The sequence below is a fragment of the Trachemys scripta genome, chromosome 2 (genome assembly GCF_013100865.1).
Source record: "Trachemys scripta elegans isolate TJP31775 chromosome 2, CAS_Tse_1.0, whole genome shotgun sequence".
Taxonomy (NCBI): Eukaryota; Metazoa; Chordata; order Testudines; family Emydidae; genus Trachemys; species Trachemys scripta.
In genome coordinates, this window is record NC_048299.1 from 55,578,174 (window position 1) to 55,600,711 (window position 22,538).

General features: G+C 41.7%; 1 protein-coding gene across 9 annotated transcripts in view; it reads left to right on the top strand.

Annotated features, from left to right (window-relative positions):
* Positions 1 to 22,538, top strand: part of HDAC9 (histone deacetylase 9) — a 527,149-nt gene that overhangs the window by 479,441 nt on the left and 25,170 nt on the right. For all 9 annotated transcript variants that reach the window (XM_034760576.1, XM_034760577.1, XM_034760572.1 and 6 more), the window contains one exon: positions 15,102 to 15,235. In XM_034760576.1, coding sequence (XP_034616467.1) covers positions 15,102 to 15,235 — 134 coding nt within the window. The remainder of the gene's footprint in view (positions 1 to 15,101; positions 15,236 to 22,538) is intronic.

Genomic DNA, 22,538 nt, shown 5'->3' on the forward strand with positions numbered 1-22,538 from the left:
TGTGGGCTTAAGTCAGAGTCTTTAGGGAGCAACATGGAAAAAAATTAGCAGGTGCTTAGCACCCACTGGCAGCTAGCTCCCCTTCCTCCCCTCCACTCCTGCCCCTGCTGTTCCTGCGGCCCCTGCTGATCAACTCCTTCCCCTCCCTCCAGGTGCCTCCTGCACACCTTGGAACAGCTCTTCAGCTCTTCAGGAATGGGAATGGGGCACGCTCAGGGGAGGGGGCAGGAAGAGGTAGGTCAGGGGCAGAGTGGGACACAGGCCTGGGGTGGAACAGGGTGAGCACCCAGGGAAAATTAGAAGCCAGTGCCTGTGAATTCCAAATCAGGTTAGTTTAGGTTTTCATCAATTTGAAAAAATAGGGTCAGCTTCTCAGCTGACATAAATCAGAAAAGTTCCAGTGACTTCAACTGAGATACTCCAATTTATGCCACTAAGACTCTGTCTTTATATTTAAAAATCTGTTAAATTGATTGTACGGGCAGTACCACTGGTATCTTCCAAACCTAATCTAGTTCTCTGGTTTCACTGGATATACGATAAAGATATCTGATGTTCCAAATTGCAAATGAATATATCTCTATACCTGAGCTCAGAATCAAGCTCTTTTATCAAACATCCCTATTGGGAAACAACCACATTATATTCATGTCCAGTGCAGTCCTACCTTTTAGACCTACTCTGTTGGCATAACAGGATTATTTTATTTCCTAATATATTCGTTCCACAAACCTTTTGGATTTGTTAAAATGTCTATGAAAGCATTACAATTAAAATCAAACTATGTTAAATCTATTAAACCCAATTAGGCCTTCTGGGCCAGATCCTCAGCCACACGAAAGGCTGCTTTGTGCCCCTCTGGTAGTGTAAAGTGGCGTTGATCCTGTTTGAAGGACCATGGCAATATTCCCTCTTCGTAGGGAGATGCCTCCAGTGGAACAGGACCACCATATCAGCTCTTACACCAAGCCCCTTGGTGTATGGGGAAGTGCAGGGTATATACATGGCAAGGAGATAAGGGGCACACTAGGATTTTCCTTATCTCCTAAGGCTCTCTGCCAGAGCTGCCCCTGACAACCATCGACAGCTGATGCAGATGAGAGCAGCCTTGAGGCTGATCTGATTTACACTGGAGACTGATCCCATGCTCTGGGGCTGTCAAGTTGGCTTCAAGTCACCCTTTGCCCTCCACTTCACCAGTCCTGCCTCAAGCACCATTCAGCCTAACTGGAGGATCTGGCCCTCTGTATTTTACTTAATTTTCATACATAAGAACGGCCATACTGTGTCAGACCAATGGTCCATCTAGTCCAGTATCCTCTCTTTCCACAGTGGTCAATGCCAGACACATCAGAGGAAATGAACAGAACAGGGCAATCACCAAGTGATCCATCCCCTGACGTCCAGTCACAGCTTCTGGCAAACAGAGGCTAGGAAAACTCATAGCATAGGATTGTACCTCTGACCATCTTGGCCAATCGCCATTGATGGACCTATCCTCCATGAACTTATCTAATACTTTTTTTAACCCAGTTATAGTTTTGGCCTTCACAACACCCCCAGGCATCAAGTTGACTGTGCATTGTGTGAGGAAGTACTTCCCTTTGTTTGTTTTAAACCTGCTGACTATAATTTCATTGGGTAACCCCTAGTTCTTGTGTTATGCAAAGGAGTAAATAACAGATCCTTATTCACTTTCTCCACACTAGTCACAGTTTTATAGACCTCAATCATAGCTCTTCTTAGTTGTTTCTTTTCCAAGCTGAAAAGTCCCAGTCTTTTAAATATCTCCTCATGTGGAAGCTGTTCCATATCCTTCATCATTTTTGTCACCCTTCTTTGTACCTTTTCCAATTCTAATACATTTCTTTTGAGATGAGGTGACCAGATCTGCACTCAATATTCAAAGTGTAGGTGTACCATGGATTTATATAGTGGCATTATTATATTTTCTGTCTTATCAATTATCCCTTTCCTCATGATTCCTATCATTGTTAGCTTTATTGACTGCCGCTGCACATTGAGTGGATGTTTGCAGAAAACAATCCACAATCTCTTTCTTGAGTGGTAACAGCTAATTTATTCCCATCATTTGGTATGTATAGTTGGGATTATGTTTTCCAATGTGCATTACTTTGCATTTATCAATGTAGAGTTTCATCTGCCATTTTGTTGCCATCACCCAGTTTTGTGAGATTCTTTTGTAACTCTTTGAAGTCTGCTTAACACTTAACAATCTTGAGTAGTTTTGTATCATCTGCAAATTTTACCACCTCACTGTTTACCCCTTTTTCCAGATCATTTATGAATATGTTGATCCCAGTACAGATCCCTGGGGAACACCAGTATTTACACCTCTCCATTCTGAAAGCTAACCATTTATTCCTACCCTTCTTTTTCTATGTTCTAACCCGGGGCGGGCAAACTTTTTGGCCTGAGGGCCACATTGGGTTTCAGAAATTGTATGGAGGGCCAGTTAGGGGAGGCTGTGCCTCCCCAAACAGCCAAGCGTGGCCCGGCTCCCACCTCCTGTCCAACCCTCCCTGCTTCTTGCCCCCTGACGGCCCCCCGGACTCCAGCCCCATCCAACCCCCCCTGTTCTCTGACGGCCCCCCTGGCACCCCTGCCCCATCCACCCCCCGGCTCCCTGTCCCCTGATAGCCCCCAGAACCTCCGCCCCTGACTTTCCCCTTCCCCCATTCAACCCCCCCTCTCCTTCCTGACTAGCCCCATTCAACCCCTGTTTCCTGCCCTCTGACCACCCCGACCCCTATCACACCACCGCCCCCTGACCACCACCCCGAACTTCCCTGCCCTCTATCCAACGCCCCCTGCTCCCTGCCCCCTTACCATGCTGCCTGGAGCACCGGTGGCTGGCGGGGCTGGAGCCAGCCATGCCACCGCACAGCACAGAGCACCAGGTCAGGCTGGGCTCTGCAGCTGCACTGCCCCAGGAGCTCACAGCCCCGTCACCCAGAGCATTGCACCGACGGTGCAGTGAGCTGAGGCTGTGGGTAAGGGGGAGCAGTGGGGGAGGTGCCAAGGGCTCCTGGGCCAGGAGCTCGGGGGCTGGGCAGGAGGGTCCCGCGGGCCGGATGTGGCCTGCGGGCCATAGTTTGCCCACGTCTGTTCTAACCACTTACTGATCCATGAGAGGACCTTCCTGCTTATCCCATGACAGCTTACTTTGCTTAGGAGTCTTGGGTGAGGGACCTTGTCAAAGGCTTTCTGAAAATCTAAGTACACTATCTCCACTGGATTCTCCCTTGTCCACATGCTTGTTGGCCCCCTTAAAGAATTCTGGTAGATTGGTGAGGCATTATTTTTCTTTACAAAAACTATGTTGATTCTTCCCCAACAAATTGTGTTCACATATGTGGCTGTTACTTCCGTTCTTTACTATAGTTTCAACCAGTTTGCCTACTAGTGAAGTTAGGCTTACTGGCCTGTAACTGCCAGGATTGCCTCCAGAGCCTTTTTTTAAAATTGGCATCACATTAGCTATCCTCTGGTCATCTGGTACAGAAGCTGATTTAAATTATAGATTACATACCACAGTTAATAGTTCTGCAATTTCACAATAGAAATGCATTCTAAGGGACAGATTTTCTGGTGTGGTGTGGCTGTTTTGTGCCACACGCCCAGCAGAATGTGGCCCTAATCTAGCTCAACTGTGGAGGATCACTACCGTGAAAAGATGATTTCTGGTGTAAGGCTCTTACCCTTGCCCTGGAATAGCAGGACAAGAGAGGCATGGTCAAAGGAAAAGGTTTGGCCAGAATACCTTGTGCCATGCCAATCCTAGACTGTGGTTTCAGCCCACTTGAGCTGTTTGCAGATGGCATAAATTAGAGCAGCCCTCAAGATGCTCTAATTCAGGAGTTGGCAACTTTCAGCCTATGGCTCATCAGGATAATCCACTGGTGGGCCGCGAGACATTTTGTTTACTTTGACTGTCCGCAGGCATGGCCCCCTGCAGCTCCCAGTGGCCGTGGTTCGCCGTTCCCGGCCAATGGGAGCTGTGGGAAGCGGCGGCCAGCCCGTTCCTGTGGCTTGTGCCGCTTCCCGCAGCTCCCATTGTCCAGGAACGGTGAACCGCGGCCACTGGGAACTGCAGGGGTCCGTGCCTGCGGACGGTCAATGTAAACAAAATGTCTCGCAGCCCGTCAGCGGATTACCCTGATGGGCCGCATGCTGAAGGTTACCAGCCCCTGCTCTAATTTGATGTAAGTGGATTAGCCCTGCACAGAAATGACATTATGGTAAGAGGAGTGCAAGACAACAAGTGTTATGTACCTTTGCATGTACACCCTCCATGACTGGCACTCTATGGAAAACAGCTGTAGCTCAGGACCTGGGCCTTAATCTTTCCAACAGAAATTATAACATGATGAAAATCCCAATCATTAGTTCAGAAACCACAGAATCCTCTAAAATGGATTTTAATCCAACATCTAAAAATTACATTTCATTTCTCATTTCAAATTGGGTAAAATCTATATCCAGGTAAATCAGGGCCATTACATCAAATTATTTTATGATGCCTGATTTAAATGATAGGTTACATACCACAGCTAGTAGTTCTGCAATTTCATATTTTAATTACTTCAGAACTCTAGGGTGAATACCATCTGGTGCTGGTGACTTATTACTGTTTAATTTATCAATTTATTCCAAAACCTCCTCTATTGACACCTCAGTCTGGAACAGTTCCTCAATTTGTCACCGAAAAAGAATGGCTCAGATATGGGAATCTCTTTCACATCCTTTCACATCACAGTCTGCAGTGAAGACTGATGCAAAGAATTCATGTAGCTTCTCCACAATGGCCTTATCTTCATTGATCGCTCCTTTAGCACCTCGATCGTCCAGTGGCCCCACTGATTGTTCGGCCAGTTTCCTGCTTCTGATGTACTTAAAATATTTTTGCTGTTTGTGAGTCTTTGGCTAGTTGCTCTTCAAATTCTTTGTTTGGATTGCCTAATTATACTTTCCTACTTGAGTTGCTGGAGTTTATTCTTCTTTCAGTTTTCCTCAGTACGATTTAACTTCCAATTTTTAAAGATGCCTTTTTGCCTCTAGCCACTTCTTGATCATAATAGTAGTTTAAGTCAGTGGGTGCTGAGGGCCCTTGGCAAGCCACAAGGGATATATAACACCTTGCAGGATTAGACCAATAATTTGGGTGAGCCAAATCCTCTGCTAGTGTATATTGGTGTAGCTCCATTGACATCATTCATGGTTCCCCATGAAAAGCAACTCACTTGAAAAGGGGCCTGGAGGCAGCCCACCCTTTAAGCCAATTCACTGTGTGGAGCAATCTGTGCCAGCCTAATGACTTTACTTAGTGTGCCTGTCTCTCTCCTGGGCTGGTGTGGCTCCGAACTTCCCCCTACACATAGCTGTGGCATAAAATCCAAGATCTAGCCCTAAGATTTATTGACCTCAGTAGCAAAGCCAGGTTTTCTGGTTTTTAGACCTCTCCATTTATCCCTTCCATTCTACCTCTCTGACTTCATAGCCACTTGCAGTACTTTCCTGTCAGTTCCTCCAGTCCTGGCAACTCTTTCCTCTCCTTGTGAATGTAGACCCTTGTTCATTGTTCAGAGGGTCACTCCCTCTTGTTCTGGCTAATCCCCCTAGAACTCTCTTTCTCTTTTAGCCACTGAGGCAATTGCTCTTTAAATACTTCCTTAAAACCTTCATTTTCTCTTTAGCCCTATAAATATCTCTGTGAAAGTTGTAGCCATACTGTGTATTTTAGATACTACACAACGATAAAATGCATTGCATTATTCCACTGTATTTAGTTACAAACATAATGTTACAACAGCACTAAAAGTGCAATAGTTCCTTTATCTTGTACCTTCCCATTAATTTTATCTATGTATTACAATCATAGAGATAAACAGTGCAAAAGATAATTGAGGGAAGACGGGTGGCGGGGGGGACCGCTTCTTCCCTCATGCACTACCTTTGCCTCTTGGAGAGAGGTTGGCTGACATGTCTGCACTACCCAAAAGGGGCTGCCTTGTGATAGAGGTGCACAAGTTGCTCCTTGCGGAAGGAGTAGTAAGCAGGCACTCGAGCGAGGTGGGCCACCATTGAAGTACCTAGAAAGGCTGGGGCATTGCAGTGCTTGTGGCTTCTGAAGCCTGAGCCATCATGATCAGTGGGGCAGACTAGCTCCTGCACTCTCCATTTGGTTAATTCCACTCTTCTCCCTTGTTCCAGCACATATTTGGTGAGATGGGTCAATATTATTTGGCTTTCAGTTAGGTGTCTTGTGTCTCCTGAAGTATGTACACCATAGAGATTTGATCATGTAAGATAGGTACATGGTAGCACTTAAAAACCAATTAATTATGAAAAACATATTACTGTAGGACTAACAACTGTGTAGGAAAACATCTATTATAGAAATTGTTAATCCTCAAAAAATACATTTCTGAGAATGCTGGTATTTATTTAACGAACAATTACTGTCTAATGTAATCTAAATTAAATGCCTGCTTGAGACATGTAATTTAAAGTGTTACTGAGCTTCTTTCTGTGGTATTAAAACCATGAAGTCACCAGCTCTGCCTGGAGGTCAAATATTTGTCTTTTAAACGCAGGTATTTTAGTACTGGCATTAAGAACTTCTGCCATTTGGAAAGTGCCTTTCATAAGAATGTATTTGGCATTTGTGACGGGTTGGATCACAGAAACCCCCTTGGGAGCTGCCACCCAATGTACCAAGACTACCCCTGTTCCTGTTTTCCCTGCCAGCTCAGGACTCCAGCACCCTGTCTTGCTGAGCCAGACACTGCCATCTGGCTCCAGACACAGACCCAGGGTCTGAATCACTTGTCCCAAAGCTGCAAGTTTACCTGAAAACAGCTCACAGTAGCGTGCTTGTCTTTAGCACTCAGATGCCCAACTCCCAATGGGGTCTAAACCCAGATAAATCCGTTTTACCCTGCATAAAGCTTATGCAGGGCAAACTCATAAATTGTTCGCCCTCTATAACACTGATAGAGAGATATGTACAGCTGTTTGCTCCCCCAGGTATTAATACATACTCTGAGTAAATTACTAAATAAAAAGTGATTTTATTAAATACAGACAGTAGGATTTAAGTGGTTCCAAGTAGTAACAGACAGAACAAAGTAAGTCACCAAGCAAAATAAAATAAAATGTGCAAATCTATGTCTAATCAAACTAAATACGGATTATCTCACCCTCAGAGATGCTTCAGTAAGTTTTTTCTCAGACTGGACACCTTCCAGGCCTGGGCACAATTCTTTCCCCTGGTACAGTTCTTGTTGCAGCTCAGGTGATAGCTAGGGGATTCTTCATGATGGCTCCTCTCCCCCCTTGTTCTCTTCCACCCCTTTATATATCTTTTGCATAAGGCGGGAACCCTTTGTCCCTCTGGGTTTCCACCCCCCCTCACTGGAAAAGCTCCAGGTTAAAGATGGATTCCAGTTCAGGTGACATTATCACATGTCACTGCAAGACTTCATTACTCACTTGCCAGCACACACATATATAGGAAGACTCACAGGTAAATACAGCCATCTGCAGACAATGGGAGTCATCAAGATTCCAAACCATCCTTAATGGCCCACACTTTACATAATTACAATAGGCCCTCAGAGTTATGTTTTATATTTCTAGTTTTAGATACAAGAGTGGTACATTTCTACTAATAGGATGATCACACTCAGTAGATTATAAACTTTGTAATGATACCTAACAAGAGACCTTTTGCATGAAGCATATTTCAGTTACATTATATTCACTTATCATATTTTTATAAAACCATATAGACTGCACAACGTCACAGCATTAAATAGAGAATCCCTCTCCCCCATTCACTCAAAGTCTAGATCTTACTGACTCAGGCAAACCTCTGATGGACTTCAAAGGAAGTTTTGCTTGAGTAAAAGTAAGGATCAATCCCTAAAAGAATAACTTGTTCTCCTAACACAGCACAAGCTTTGCAAAGTGCTTTAGCTGTAGCCCAGCACTGGAAGGGTCAACTATCATTTGACTCCTGTATGGACATATTTATTTAGGACACGTAGCCTGATGACTCAGGAAGTTATGTAAAAACTGACCCACTTAATTTTAGATGCTATTGTTGGAAGAATATCAATGAAAAATAATCAAATAGTCATGAAAGAACCACAAGGATAGAGTGCAGAACACTGGTGGGTAGATTCTTGGCAGTGACCATCACAAAAGTTTTAATGAGAGGAAAACACATTCTCAAGTAAATTAGAGAGTAATGACATGATTAAATGGTAAATAATAGTTAAATGCATGCCTGTAGGTCCAGGACAGAGACTGTGGAGTTTTTGTGTTTTGGGAGTATTTCTTTCTGTACTGTGCTGAATAGCCAGAGGAGATCACCAGCTGTCTGCTAGTAATTTAGGGTCAGATTGTGGCTTTTAAGATACTGCCTATGCTGGGGGGACGGGGGAGGTGCACAATGGTCCTGCTGCAGTGGAGCTCTTGGGAGGTTTTCTGGGTAATTTAGCAGCTCCACCACCCTTTCAGTGGCTGGCTGCACTGTCCCCTCCTCTTTCTACCAACCACCTCCTCAGGAAAGGGGGGTTAGGACCGTGTCTCTGACCTCACCCCGCCTTTTTACCCAACTAGCGGGGAGCAATGCCTGAACAAGATAGGACTGTCTTCCTTGTATACACTAGAGGTGCTATCCTCCCAGATGCAAGCACAGCTCCCATTAATTTTTTAAAAGTGTGTTAGTATCAAAAAGAATCCTGACAATGGTACTGGTCCATTACTAGATGAAATGGTAGAATTATCAATAATAATGCAGAAAAGACAGAAATGTTCAATAAATATTTCTGTTGTATATTTGGAAAAAAACAGATAATGTAGTCATATCATATAATAACTAACACTCTTTCCATTCCACTAGTATCTCAAGAGGATGTTAAACAGCAGCTACTATAGACAGACATTTTAAAATCATTACATCCAGATAACTTGCATCCACAGTTTTAAAAGGGCTCTCTAAGGCACTCACTGGACCGCTAATGTTGATTATCAGTTGGAACTTGGAACACCAGGAAAGTTCTAGAAGAATGGATGAAAGCTAATGTTGGGCCAGTATCTTAAAAGGATAAACAGGAACCTGGGTGATTATAGGCCTGTCATTCAGACTTTGATTCTGGGCAAGGTAATGAAGCAGCTGATATGGAACTCGATTAATAAAGAATTAGAAGAGGGTAATATAATTGTGCCAGTCAACACAAGTTTATGAAAAGTAGATCCTGTCAAACTACTTTGATTTTTTATGAGATTACAAGTTTGGTTGATAAAGGTAATTGTGTTGAGGTAATATATTTAGACTTCTATAAAGCATTTGACTTGGTACTGCATGACATTTATATTAACAAGCTAGAATGATGCAAAATTAACAGGGCACACATTAAAAAGGTTAAAAACTGGCTACCTGATACATGTCAAAATCTAATTGTAAATGTGAAATCATCAAGCACATTTGTTTCTAATGGGGGACTCTATCCTGGGAAGCAGTGACTCTGAAAAAGATTTGGGGGCTGTGATGGATAATCAGCTGAATGCGAGCTCTCAGTGCAATGCTATGGCCAAAAGGACTAATGCAATCCCTTATTGTGAGAGACTCCAGGAGCTCAATCTATTTATTTTAACAAAGATGAAGTTAAGGCGCGACTTGGTTACAGTCTATAAGTACCTACACAGGGAACAAATATTTAATAATGGGTTTTTCAATCTAGCAGAGGTATAACATGAACCAATGATTGGGAATTGATGCAAGACAAATTCAGACTGTAAATTTTTAACACTGAGAATAGTTAACCATTGGAACAACTTACGAAGGGTTGTGGTGGATTCGTTATCACTGCCAATTTTGCATGTTGTACTAAAAGACACACGCTGGGAATTATTTTGGGAAGTTTTATGGCCTGTATTATATAGAAGATCAAACTAGATCAGGGATCGGCAACCTTTGGCATGCGGCCCATCAGGGAAATCCGCTGGCAGGCCGGGACGGTGTGTTTACCTGCAGCGTCCGCAGGTTCAGCTGATCACAGCTCCCACTGGCCGTGGTTCGCCGTTCCAGCCAATGGGGGCTGCGGGAAGCAATGGCCAGCACATCCCTCAGCCCACGCTGCTTCCCGCAGCCCCCATTGGCCTGGAATGGCAAACCCCGGCCAGTGGGAGCTGCGATTGGCTGAACCTGTGGACATTGCAGATAAACGAACGGGCGTATTTCCCGGACGGGCCGTGTGCCAAAGGTTGCCGATCCCTGAACTAGATGATCACAATGGTCCCTTCTGGCTTTGGGACCTATGAGCCTATTGAATATGAGTTTTGCACATGCACTGATGAGAGAATAGAGACTATTCATCTTATAGTTTATGGAAAACATAAGTAGCACAATACTGGCCTGGAGCAGCCCCTCCACATGTGACTCTCCCATCTGCTTGGAGAGAGGAGCACTAGATACAGTGCATTAACAAGTGTTCCTTATGGTCTCTTCCATGGTTACAATTTATGATACAATATATTCTTAAATATTTCTTTCTCAGAGTGAATATAGGAGAGACTTTACTTTAAGGCATCTAGGAATACAATATCATAAAAGTATGTGATTTATCCTATGGATGGGTGAACTAATTTGGTTAACATTAGGAAATGATTTGTCTTTTTGCTCCCTACTCACTAGCTCATTATGTCAGAGTGCTTTGAGGGTGACCACCAGGTAGCTACCTCACTTGTGCAAGTCTCCGCACCAGGGGGTAACTTTGCATACTCAGCTTTTGACCTTTGTCAGGGAGCAGGACAGCAGGCTGTTCACCCCAGCCTAGGATTATATCCTGTCTGGTGCAGTAGAATCCAGTACCCCTTAACAGGGCCCAATTTAAAATATAAAGCTTGGGGGAAAAAGGGGAAATAATTTGTGATTTTTTTTTATTTGGAATTTTGTTAAAATTCCAACCAGCACTATATTTAATCAAAAAATGGGGGGACAGGAAGGGAGAGAGGGAATGGGGAGTAATATGGACATTTAGTTCAAGTCAATGGGGTCACTTGTAATGTGTAAAGTTAAACGTGCATAAATCATTGCAGGCGTGGGTCTTTAGTTAAGAATATCCATCAAGTGCATATCCTTGATTTGTGTTGTTAACCATATATTTCAGTGTCAAATTTACAATTTGCTGTTTACATCATTATTGTTTAGTTCCACTACTCGACGTTTTTATATTTTCTGAGCACTTTTGCAAACTGCACCCTTGATATCTAAGTACTGGATTTGAGAGGGAAACAGGTACTTCGATATATAAAGTGTGCCTGAAAATAATTGTTGGCACAAAACCATGCTCACAGTTTCCTGGCACAAAAAAAATTAAACTATTTAAAAAAATCTAGCTACTGCTGTGTAAGTATTAAGAAAGGTACTGATGCAGCACATTCACAGTAGCATTTGGGAAATACCAGTCTGTGTTTAATCTTTTCCTTATTATTTATCCGCTTGAAACAATCAATTTTTAACATCCATAGGGCTGGATGTTTTCAAAATGACATCCTCTTTTTATACCCTTACTCATGGGCGCAAGTAATTGTGGACACAATTAAGCCATTTACGCATCGAAGTAATGGACTGTACCCACCAGTTTATGTATGTTGATGTCTAAATGGTCTGAGTTGTCCTTGCAATTATTTCTGTCCTCCAAATTTTATGCTCAAAAAGGGATGTCCATTTAAGGCTAAACTGCAAATCAAGCTCTTAATATTTTTAATTTGAGTTTCCATTTTAAACCTCTATCGGAACCTGTTCTGTTCATATAAAATGCTACCATACTATAAATCTTGTACACCACAGCAAAAGCAGACCCTTTTACAGTATGGCAAGGCCGAACTGAAACTGTTTTTTGAAGTCACCATCACAACTGGCACCATTGTCAGCAATGTTAGCAGAGAGGCCAAGAATTGAATTTGCTACTGGTTTTTAAGGATTCAGGTGAGACTGAAGGTTTAGGATTAAAAATGGTTGTCTGACCCCTTCCTTCCCCCAAGCACCTGGTCACTTGGGAATTCAGAGACATGCTCAGTCTTATTATACCAGGAGAGATGACTGCTTCTTTTCACAGTGCTTGTTTCCCCTTCCTCTCCCACTCCACTTATTTATTTGGCATAAACTTCAGCCCATCTTAAAACCTGGGATTCCTTATTTCCATGTTACTTCTGTACTTCAGGGAATTTCCTTTAGGAAGCTAATATCTTTCTAAGCTTGCTATAATGGCACATGAGCTAAGTTTCTTTGTTAAGAATTTCCATAACTCATTCAGTCATAAGAAGCATTGGTACTGTTGGCTAAAGTCATTTCCTCTCCCTGCAGCAAGTCATCTTGACTTTCTGGGTAATTGTGCTGAAGAAAAGCCCCCTCCATAATGGTTTCATTTGGCAACCCTTTATCGTGTTACCAGATTTTTGCTCTTATTGTCCGATTAATTCCATCCTGGAATTGTATTGGGAGTGTTACGTCTTGTATGGCTGATTGTGTAGACATCTCCTAGTAAGCCAGTAGTGAATATTGTAACATTGATATTTGCTAGTAGTTTGAGGAAAGCAAGCAGATGAAATAACCTGGTAATGATCTCTATCACAAGTACTGTGTACAATTTTCAAAAAGAAGAAAAATCTATTGGGAGAGACTCTGAATTTATTGCCAGAAAATTATGTTGTGGCTGCAGTGACCCTTGTGGTCGTATATTGTTTTCAAACTGTGCAGGGTACTGGATTCAGTAAAACTTTTCCTTCCTGACAGAAGCTGTGTGAAGTGAGGGATAATAGCATCTTAAAGTCCTGTCGCACTTCTCACAAAGCTGAGGGGAGAGTTATACAGTATGTGGATGTGGGGAGCCCATGAACTATTTATTCTTCTTAATTTCCTTTGAATGCTATGTGTTCATCTCATGGTACTGCTGCTGGCACTGTCTTGATATGAGTCTGAAGATCGCATGTGTAGTATGCAGACAGAAATAAATCCTCTAGGTAAAAGAAAGTGGAAACTGGCCAATGATCAAAGGTTATCCTCATTCCACTCCTTCCTTCACTTTTATTATCCTACTAAATTTGGGCTTTTGCAAAGCTTCCCCCCCCCACAAGTGAAGGTTGAGCTTAAATGAGAGATTTAAATTTTTGCTTGTTTTTCAAACCATGTGTAATTTGAACCACAGTGTAGTGGCTTCAGTAGAGTCAAAACTGCAGTTCTTAGAGAGCTACACTAGGTTGTGAGTTGGTTTAAAGAATTAACCTTTCACTCCAACGGTTCTGGGATCAGCCCTGGGACAAGTGGCAAGTAGAATTTTGTGAACAATTAGGCAAAATGTGGAATAATTAGGGACCCGATCCTGCAAACAGTTATAACCACGCTTAACTGTATGTCCCATTGAAGTAAATGGACTTACTCATGTGCTTACTTCTTAAGCATATGTGTAAATGCTTGCAGGGTCAGGGCTTCAGTCTGTGCCTCAGAAGATTTCTCCAGAATATTTTTTTCATTTATTGAAATGTCAAATTTCTACATTCCGTTCTCACTGGAGCACAGTAAAAATGTCTTTCTGGAGCTGTAAACCTCCTGGGTGTCTTGCTAATCTGTTTATTAAACCTAGGGGACACACAGTGCTCTGGAGCTGGTAGGGACTACTGTCAGAAGAGCAACTAGAACAATTTGGATAGAAGTGTGAGACCCAGGCTGCAAGTGTGTTGTGAATTTAACTTAAAAAGTCTCAAGGCCTTACCTGCCATTAACCATTGGAAGGGAGGTCAAGCCAAAGCAAAAACTGCCCTGGGAAATTACACAACCATTTTCAAAATTTTCCTCCCGAAATTATCCAACTTCTTATGAAATTTATGAAACAAAAATGAAAGAATTTCACCTAACTTTAATCTCAGATGAAATTTAAGTGGTGGTGTTACCTGAGTTGAATACCCTCATAAAGCTGGATCCAATGGAGCTCCATTGGCAGCCTCTGGTTGTGATACAGGGATACAGAGTGCTGTGGATCAATGCTTGAGGAACACCAGCAGAGCTGTCTGGTAAACCTTGAACAGTTCCAGCCTGCACTGAGCCTGATTCCAGAGATTGTTGCTAGTGCAATGACTTTAACAAACACCAAAATGTAACATCTAGTATGATTTGTTTTTTATACTGTGGTAGTGCATTAAGTTCAGGGCCCATTGTGCTGGTCCCTTTACAAAGTGAAAAAAATGCATCTAAGAGTCTAAAACTTAATTTAGCAAGATACAGTCTTTGATCAAGATAGTTTCTCTTACCCACAGCCTCCTTTTCAGCTTTTACTAGCCAGCCTGGCCAGGATCCATCACAGAGCTCAAATCACTTGTTGTTGGGTTGTTGTTGTTGTTGTTATTTGTCTCCTTTGGTAAAGGATAAAAGTGGATTTTCTCTTTGTTCCTTATATCCCCAATGGTATGTCTATGTTTACAAGTTAGGAAGGCCTCCTGGGGATTTAGTCTCCTGTGTTTCTCCGGGGTACAGGAATCATATTAAATCTCTACCTCTTGAGTTCAGGATCAGGATAAATGCCACTGGTTTAGCTTGATGGTTTTGTTTACTGCTAATATGTAAACTGGGGTAAATCTGCATTGCCTTTTCAAGGACAGACCTGTTTATCACCTTTACCTAGGCTAGCCTGTCTGGTTGTAAACATGTTCTAGTAACGTCACACAGTGGGAATTCATAGCTTCACATATAACTATGTGAATGTGTATCATTTTACAATAATATGAATAACCAGTGTGTTGTTAGCTTTCATACGATACCTCACAAGGCATATTTTGTACAAATATCATTGCAGTAGGGTGTGAATACAGAGGTACACAGTTACACTTTCTTCTGTAGTATTTAGGGCTGACCAGTGTTGGAGCCAGGTTACTGATATAGATGGACCATAGTTCTGATCTTATGTTTTTGTGCAATATCCTCATGTTTCCTACTTTCTGATGCAACAGATGTAAAATATGTCATTAAAATCTTTTCTGCTTTACTAATTTGCACTACTGTCTTTGCATGTTAGGTTTTGGTCACCTAACGCAGCAGTTGCTGAAGCTAGCAGCTGGCCGTGTGGTGCTGGCACTGGAGGGAGGACATGACCTTACTGCCATCTGTGATGCATCTGAAGCCTGCGTAAATGCCCTTCTAGGAAATGAGGTAAAAGACAAGTCCAAGGGTTTCAGACGACAATCCATGTTTTCGAAAAGTTCTGTCTTTTTGGTTTCTTTTAATTTTCCTGGTGTGTAGAAATAAGTGCCTTTTGCACATGTCTTAGTAATGAGCAAAATGCAAAAGAGTCGGAAGTTATTTTGGTTTTGATAAGCACCCCACCATCAGATGTTTATATGAATCTCTAGGGTTTGCAAAACTATTCTTGATTCTGAGAGGGACTCAATATGCTGTGCTGAGAACCTGCTGAGAACCTGCCTTGACATCAGTGGGGGTCACTGATGCTCATCATTGATCAAGTCTTTGAGCGAGCTATTGTGGAAAAACAGGCTCTTCTCTCAAGTTTGCTGGTAAGTTCTTGGACTGAAAATAGCAAAAGCACATTTTCATGCAGTATTTTGATACTTTTCTTTCCACCATCCACGGGCAAATCTCTGCTCTCTGCATATGTTCACTCTGTGGTGAAAATGATTAAGGGTAAACCTGCTAAAGGCACATACAAAAATCAAATACATAAAGGCAACGTACCTTTACCTTAAATTGTGACCCTGTCACATGTCCTCATGCCATGGTCTGTGAAATCTTGTTATGGGGAACAGTGTTGCAAGTCATTATTTTTACTGGAAACTGACAACCCCAGTAATCAGTATTTTTTAATGTACTTACTTACTAGTCTCCTAATTCCTTTTTAGGGCACCATTTCAGGCCTATTAGATTGATGTGAAGTGCTGTTTGTTATAGTGGAAATTGCTTACAACCCATAAGATCACCTATGAAGGACTTTTTAAAGACCTTTATGCCTTTTTTTTTAATGATACATAGACAATGCCTGAAAGGGTTTTTTTTCTGCTTGTGTTTTACTTTATAGACAACAAAAATGTCACATGAGGCCTTCCCTAATTTTGCTGGAGAACCTATTGAGCATCTCAGAGATGTGTATTGGGAGTTCTCAAACCTGAATCAAAAGAGTAATAGTAATATAACAAAGACCTTTTCTCTCAAATGTTCTTCAAGCATTGGAGTTGAATACATGTTAAAAAAAAACAGTTTTAAACAATTTGTCTAAAAATTCTTTCCCCCTTTCAGCTGCTCACTTTTCAATCTATTGGCTCTGGTGAAGTCTCAATTTCACCAATTCTCCAGTGTCCATAGAAACTTCCAAAGTAGACAAGACACACATTTGTAGTGCTAAAAACAAGCAGGAAGCCCCCTTCTCCTATGCCTTTCCCCCCTACTTTGAACCAAAACCTTTCAGGCTTTCTTTATGTATCACAAAGAAGCAATAAAGGACACAAGCCCATTATTTTTTTCCTTTGCAGGTTAAGGAAAATGTACTATATTGTAAGTCTTGAACTTAGTTTACATGGCAACATAGTACACCCCAACAGGCTGCATACGCTGGCTCTGCACCATAGTGGCCTGTCTTGAGAACAAGTAGCCTGATTCAGAAGGTCCAAGGCACCTCTTCCAGGAAAAGGAGCTATAGAGCTTCTTGGGAACAGGAAATGAATGCAAGGAAACTCCCTGGAGCAACCCCAAACAGTTCCTCAGCCTTCTCCCTTGCAGGCACCAGGGACAGTGTAGGAATTAATACATTAAGGGAGTGCTACCGTAGAGGGGTGAGCAAAGAAAAATGATCCCTTGTGTGAAGATGGTTGGGGTTGCTGGAAAGGTCTCTCTTCTCCCCATCCCCCTGCACTCTGTGGGAACAAGCATTCCATAGCAGAATATTCAGCCCGATTTGAGTTTCATGCTGGGTGATCTATGATATGGCCCATAAAGAAAAGTTTTCAAAAGTGCTGACCATCCAGTGTCTTCTTTCGAGGAGGATGAACAACACTTTTGAATGTCAGGCCTCTTGTTTGGGTGCTGAAATATGAATTTAGAAGCCCAACTTCAGGCACTCTGTTTGAAAATCTTAGTCATAAAATTTTGTTGACCCTCCTGATCAGCCTGCCCTCCTGCCCATCCTCACCCACACTATCATTCATGAACTTCATATCTGACACAGCAGTTTCCTGTGGTGGTGGTGGTGATGGTGATGGTGGCACATCCTCTGAATCCTCCTCCTTCAAAATCAGCCACAACAGCAATGTTCTCACAGTGCAACCTTGCCCAGCTTTAGACTGGAGATGTGTCAGCCTGATTTCTGCTTGGCCCTGGTTAGCCTGGACACATTTAAGGTAATATCTCTCTGAGGTTTGCAGCCTCGTGCAGAGACAAATAATGCTAATGAAAATATGCTCCCACCTAGGGTGACCAGATGTCCTGATTTTATAGGGACAGTCCCAATTTTTGGGTCTTTTTCTTATATAGGCTCCTATTACCCCCCACCCCCTGTCCCGATTTTTCACATTTGCTGTCTGGTCGCCCTACTCCCATCACTATGCCAGGGGCCCGACTCTCCACAGCCAACGATGACCATTTGGTGACGTTGCTTCTTTGTGAGAAAGGCCTCGTTTTGTTTTAATGTTGGCTCACACCTGCTACTGCTTCTAAAGTTGCTGACCCTCTGCATTCTCAGAAAAATACCTACAGTTGGAAACAGACATGAAATGTATGTCACTGTGAGTTATGTGTGAGTGCACTGAAATATTGGCCTAGCTCTATTGGCTCTTAAGGGGGACCAGTAATCTGAGGCCAATAAAGTAGGCTGGGTGATTCAATGGGTTTATCTGTTTGGAAAATATAGCATAATAAATGGAAGAAAGGACTTCTAATAATGGAAGATGAAGATAAGTGTGAGTGCATGTGCATTATAATTCACTAGAGGAAAGACATGAACATTAAGATCTTGAAACCTCTCACACAATAAATATTCTTCTCATGTACACTTACATTATAATTTATAATACAAGCATGTTTATTTTCCAAGTATTAAATCTAACTAGGGACATGCAGGAAACAGGCAGACACACATCTCCGAACCAAAACTGAACAATGTTACAGCAAGGAGAGAGCAGATACTGCCCCTGCTAATTTTGGAGACGGAAGATTCAGAAACTATGTCATCATCACCACCATAAGAAATTGCTCACAGAAAATCTGTGACTAAAGGTATTGCTGAGATGGGTAGGCTGATAAGGAAGGGCATGTAGATATAGGGTCAGATACTCACCTTGTGTAAATTGTCACAGGTCTATCGACTTCCATGGAGTTATGCCAATCAATACTAGATGAGGATATGGACCATAGCATATATATGGTGTACACTGCCTCATTTCAACAGAATACTTGTAGATTTGCACAGCCAACTACAAAGTCTCCTCCAGTCAAGGACAGAAAAAATTGGTTCCTTTAAGTCACCAATTATTGTAATTTGAAGATACATTCTTCCTTGAATGCAATTCTTTACAGGTGATTAATAGGGTAATTATAACTTATTATCTGGCACTTCACTTTTACAAATAATGATACGTACTGCAACCGTAGTTTAAAAACATTGGCAAGACCAACTTTGGCTTCTAAACACTGCACATGCAATTGAACTCAAATTAGAAAGGTCAGGAAAGGCCTTTCTAAGGTACTCTGCAGTTTGTCAGTTGTATTTATTCATGTGCTGAGGATTAGAATTCATAAACATTTTGCAGGGTTTTTTTAAATTCTTTTTTCCTTGCCTATGTTGTTCTTGGCCAGGACCTGTCAGTAGAGCAATATACTGCTTCGTATGTCTTATTATCAGCAGAATAACTTGTAACAAAAAGAGTAACCGTAAAACTAGCAGTAACTTTCACCTTTCGTGGGGAGCCAGTCAGACATGTAGATGAAACAACAGACTTACAAGCTAGAAATGCTTGCTTTAACTAATTTGTCTCTGAATCTCTGCAAGAAAAACATGTTGACACCCCAAAAAGACAAAACCACCCCCCCCCCCAAAAAAAAACAAAAACCCAACCCCAAAACTAAACCCAAACTTGCTTTTAATTACATGTGGCCTTCATGAAAGTGATCTGTTTAGGAAGATAGCTTTTACTTTTCCCTTAATAATTATGAGTTGGGTCAATATGAAAAGAATATGCTATTGAATTAACCTTTGTTAAATAATTTGAGCATGGTAAAGGAAAGTCCTTCATGCAAATGTTGACTTTGAAGACTAACCAAAAAATCTATTTCAGAAGGTCTCTTTTTCTTGGAAGACCTCAACATTTAAATGAGTTATCAGGCCAATAATGTGTGATGAATACTTTTGAACTGCTACATAGAAGTGTTGTGAACATTCATTTTGGAAATTCCACAGAAACATATATGGAACTCTACAAAATAAAAGCCATTGGCTTTTTCTTTTATTATTATCAGAAACACTTAGCATAGCAGTTGTTTATTTGTAAAGACAATAAACGAAGCAAAAATTCAACAATGTAGACATAAATGTATCTAGATTTCAGTTTTTATTATTCATACTTTTGTGCACAAAAAGAAAAACCTGAATTTCTTTTAAGGACAATTTACTGAACTAAATGCAAAGCTAATTAGAAGCACCCTGGGTTGCCTCCTAGGAAGGAAATCTTCCAAAGAGGCGAGAAGTGATTAAGCAATTGGATTCCCCTGAAATCCAAAATCAAAACAGTGAAATCCTTCATGCCGGTAAAGAAAGAAGGATGAGGTTAAGTTGCTGTAAAATGTCCTGGATGTCTTCTGCTAGTGGTTTTAGATCACATCCATTACATGGGCACCTGTCAAAACAAAAGAAATGATGGTTTTAGCTAATTAGAAAAGAGAAATTTCTTTGAAACCAGGAAGCTGTTGAGATGCTGATGCAGCCTTGCACTGAAAATTCAGCTCCCTCATTTTCTGTGAACAGGGCTTTTTTCCTGTTGGCTTCCATTACTAGCCCAGTGGTGCCCAACCTTATTACACAGGAGGGCCATATAAACCCAAGCACAAACCTTGTGTGGGCCAAACACATTCTACATATTTTAATAAGATTTAAAGTCACCTGTATCAATTTATATTTTAAGTTCATCTTGTTTTGTGTGTATTTAGATAGGTTGCTTCTATGTACAGCAGTGTCTGTATACACACTTGTGTAAACTAAAATGATGGTAACATGATGACAAAACGCTGATGAATCAGCTGTTAGTGTACTGTGCTGAAGCAGGCCGTGGGCCTTATGAAATGCTCTGGTGTGCCCGTGTATGGTCCACGGGCTGTAGGTTGGGCACCCCTGGATTAATTCATATTTTTCCATCACAGATTAATTGTATTACTTTACTATATATGTATTTGGACTGGGTGTTGGGCATCTCTGTGAGGGTGGTAGTGGTGAGACTCTTATGCCCAGGCTGGGAAGTAAAAGTGGTCCCACACCATGGCTTCTACTCCAGTCATTGGGCTAGAATAGCCTCTCTGGCCCTTGCACCACCATGCCCTGTTGGGTGATGGCTAATAATATATCAGTGCAGTGACAGATCTGCTAAGCCTTCGTTCCCCAGACTACTTTGGTTTGAAGTTATAGGCTTAATTCTTCTCTCCACAACAACCTTCCCAATCCCCATTGTAAGCAGCCATGCAGGATCTCCCCATACCACACAGCCAAACCAATATGAACCCTGTCCCACAAAAGAAATGGTCTGTGGGTTATCTATTGGCTCCATGATCTGGAGCAAGTGCTAACTAGTACCCTATTCACCTTGTCCCCAACAAGAAATGGTCTATGGCTTAGGGAGGTATCTAGTAGCCAGCCCCATATGCTGTAGCAAGTGTCCCAGAGTCTGTAGCAAGTGCTAACTAGTACCAGATGTCTTCCTGCGCAGAGGAAGCTGCAAAGTGTAGTCCATGGTGCATTCCACCCAGCAGGATCCTTGTAGCAGAGGACACACCAGAAAGTGTGTCTGCTCTTTCTTACTGTGCTGGCCAAGGCTGGATTTGGCCCAAAGAAGGAAAACATTTTGAAATGGCTAAATTTAACATCTTCTAGTAAATATTCTTCCTGCTTGAATTACTCTTCTGAAGCATAATCTGACAAAACATTGTGATTGGTTGGCTACCAAGGGCATTTAAAAACCTGTACTGGACACTTTTGTTGTAAAGTATGAAATATGTGCTGCTTTCTTGCAATTAGAGGATCTTGGGTTTGGGTGTGTATGGCAATTTAAATGGAAAACTAGTGCTCTGCAGCTTTCATTCAGATGAGGAAAAGTTGGCATTTCCCCATTTTTGTGGAATTTGGTGTGAATCTGGGGAAGCTTGCCAGCTATGCAAAGAGCTCTGCTAAGAACGCAGACACTGCATTAAAAAAGAAAGGAGTGGGTGTGTGTGATTTGCCAGAATAGGTAAATGCTTCTCTCTCTAAAATGGAAATATTTCCCAAATAGCATACACATAAGTGAAAATTGCCAGAGATCAATTTTAAATTGAAAGTTAAACCTGGTTACATCTCATAGCTTCATTGTTAATCTGAATCTGTCATTATTACCAAAAAATTAATAACAGTTACAATCATTGGTTCACCTGAGGTTTATGTCAACTCTGGCTGGCATAAACCTGGGAGAAGGGGCCCAAAAATGGAAAGTTGGCAGTGGGAGGAATCTACAATAGTGCAAAGTATGTGCCAATAGGGTGACATTATAATCCCAGAAGTGGCCAGTGCTAGCCAGGAGGTGGCTTGGCTAAGCAGACTGAAGATGAACTGGTTCAAAAGTGATACATTACTAGTGGGAAATTTTCCAACGCACAAATGGGAGTCACATGCCTAACTCCCATTGACTGTCCTTGGGCATTATGTTCCTAGCCACCCTTGAGACCTTTAAAAATATACTCCCTAATGAAAATGGATTTATTCATGTTGTACGTAACAGTTATGGAGAACTGAAAACTTTCCACCTAGAAATACTTCTATATAAACCTAAAATATAGAAATATTCAGAAAATTCCTAACATTCAAAATAAGAAGGATATATGACTCCTACATGAAATCTCTCCTACATTGAAAGACCAGATGGATAAGCATTGTTCCAATTCTGATACAACTTGGGGCTATCAACAGCTAGCATCATGGCAGAGCTTTATGTTTACATGCTTACTGCACAGCCTGGCTCATAACAGGGATTTTCTAATATTTCAACAGCTGGATCAAGCAAAGAAAGGTATCCAAATAAAGAATAGTATAAGGAACAGGACCTCAAATGAGATGTTTTAGAGGAAGAAACAGTGGAGATTAAGAGTCAGACTTTTTTTTAAAAAATGTGTGGGTAAAAGCCTTCCATATTTGAAAGGGGATGAACTTCAAATGTGTTTATTCTCACTGCAGATATTGTACTCAGTTCTGTTATCACCTAACATACCTCCCCTA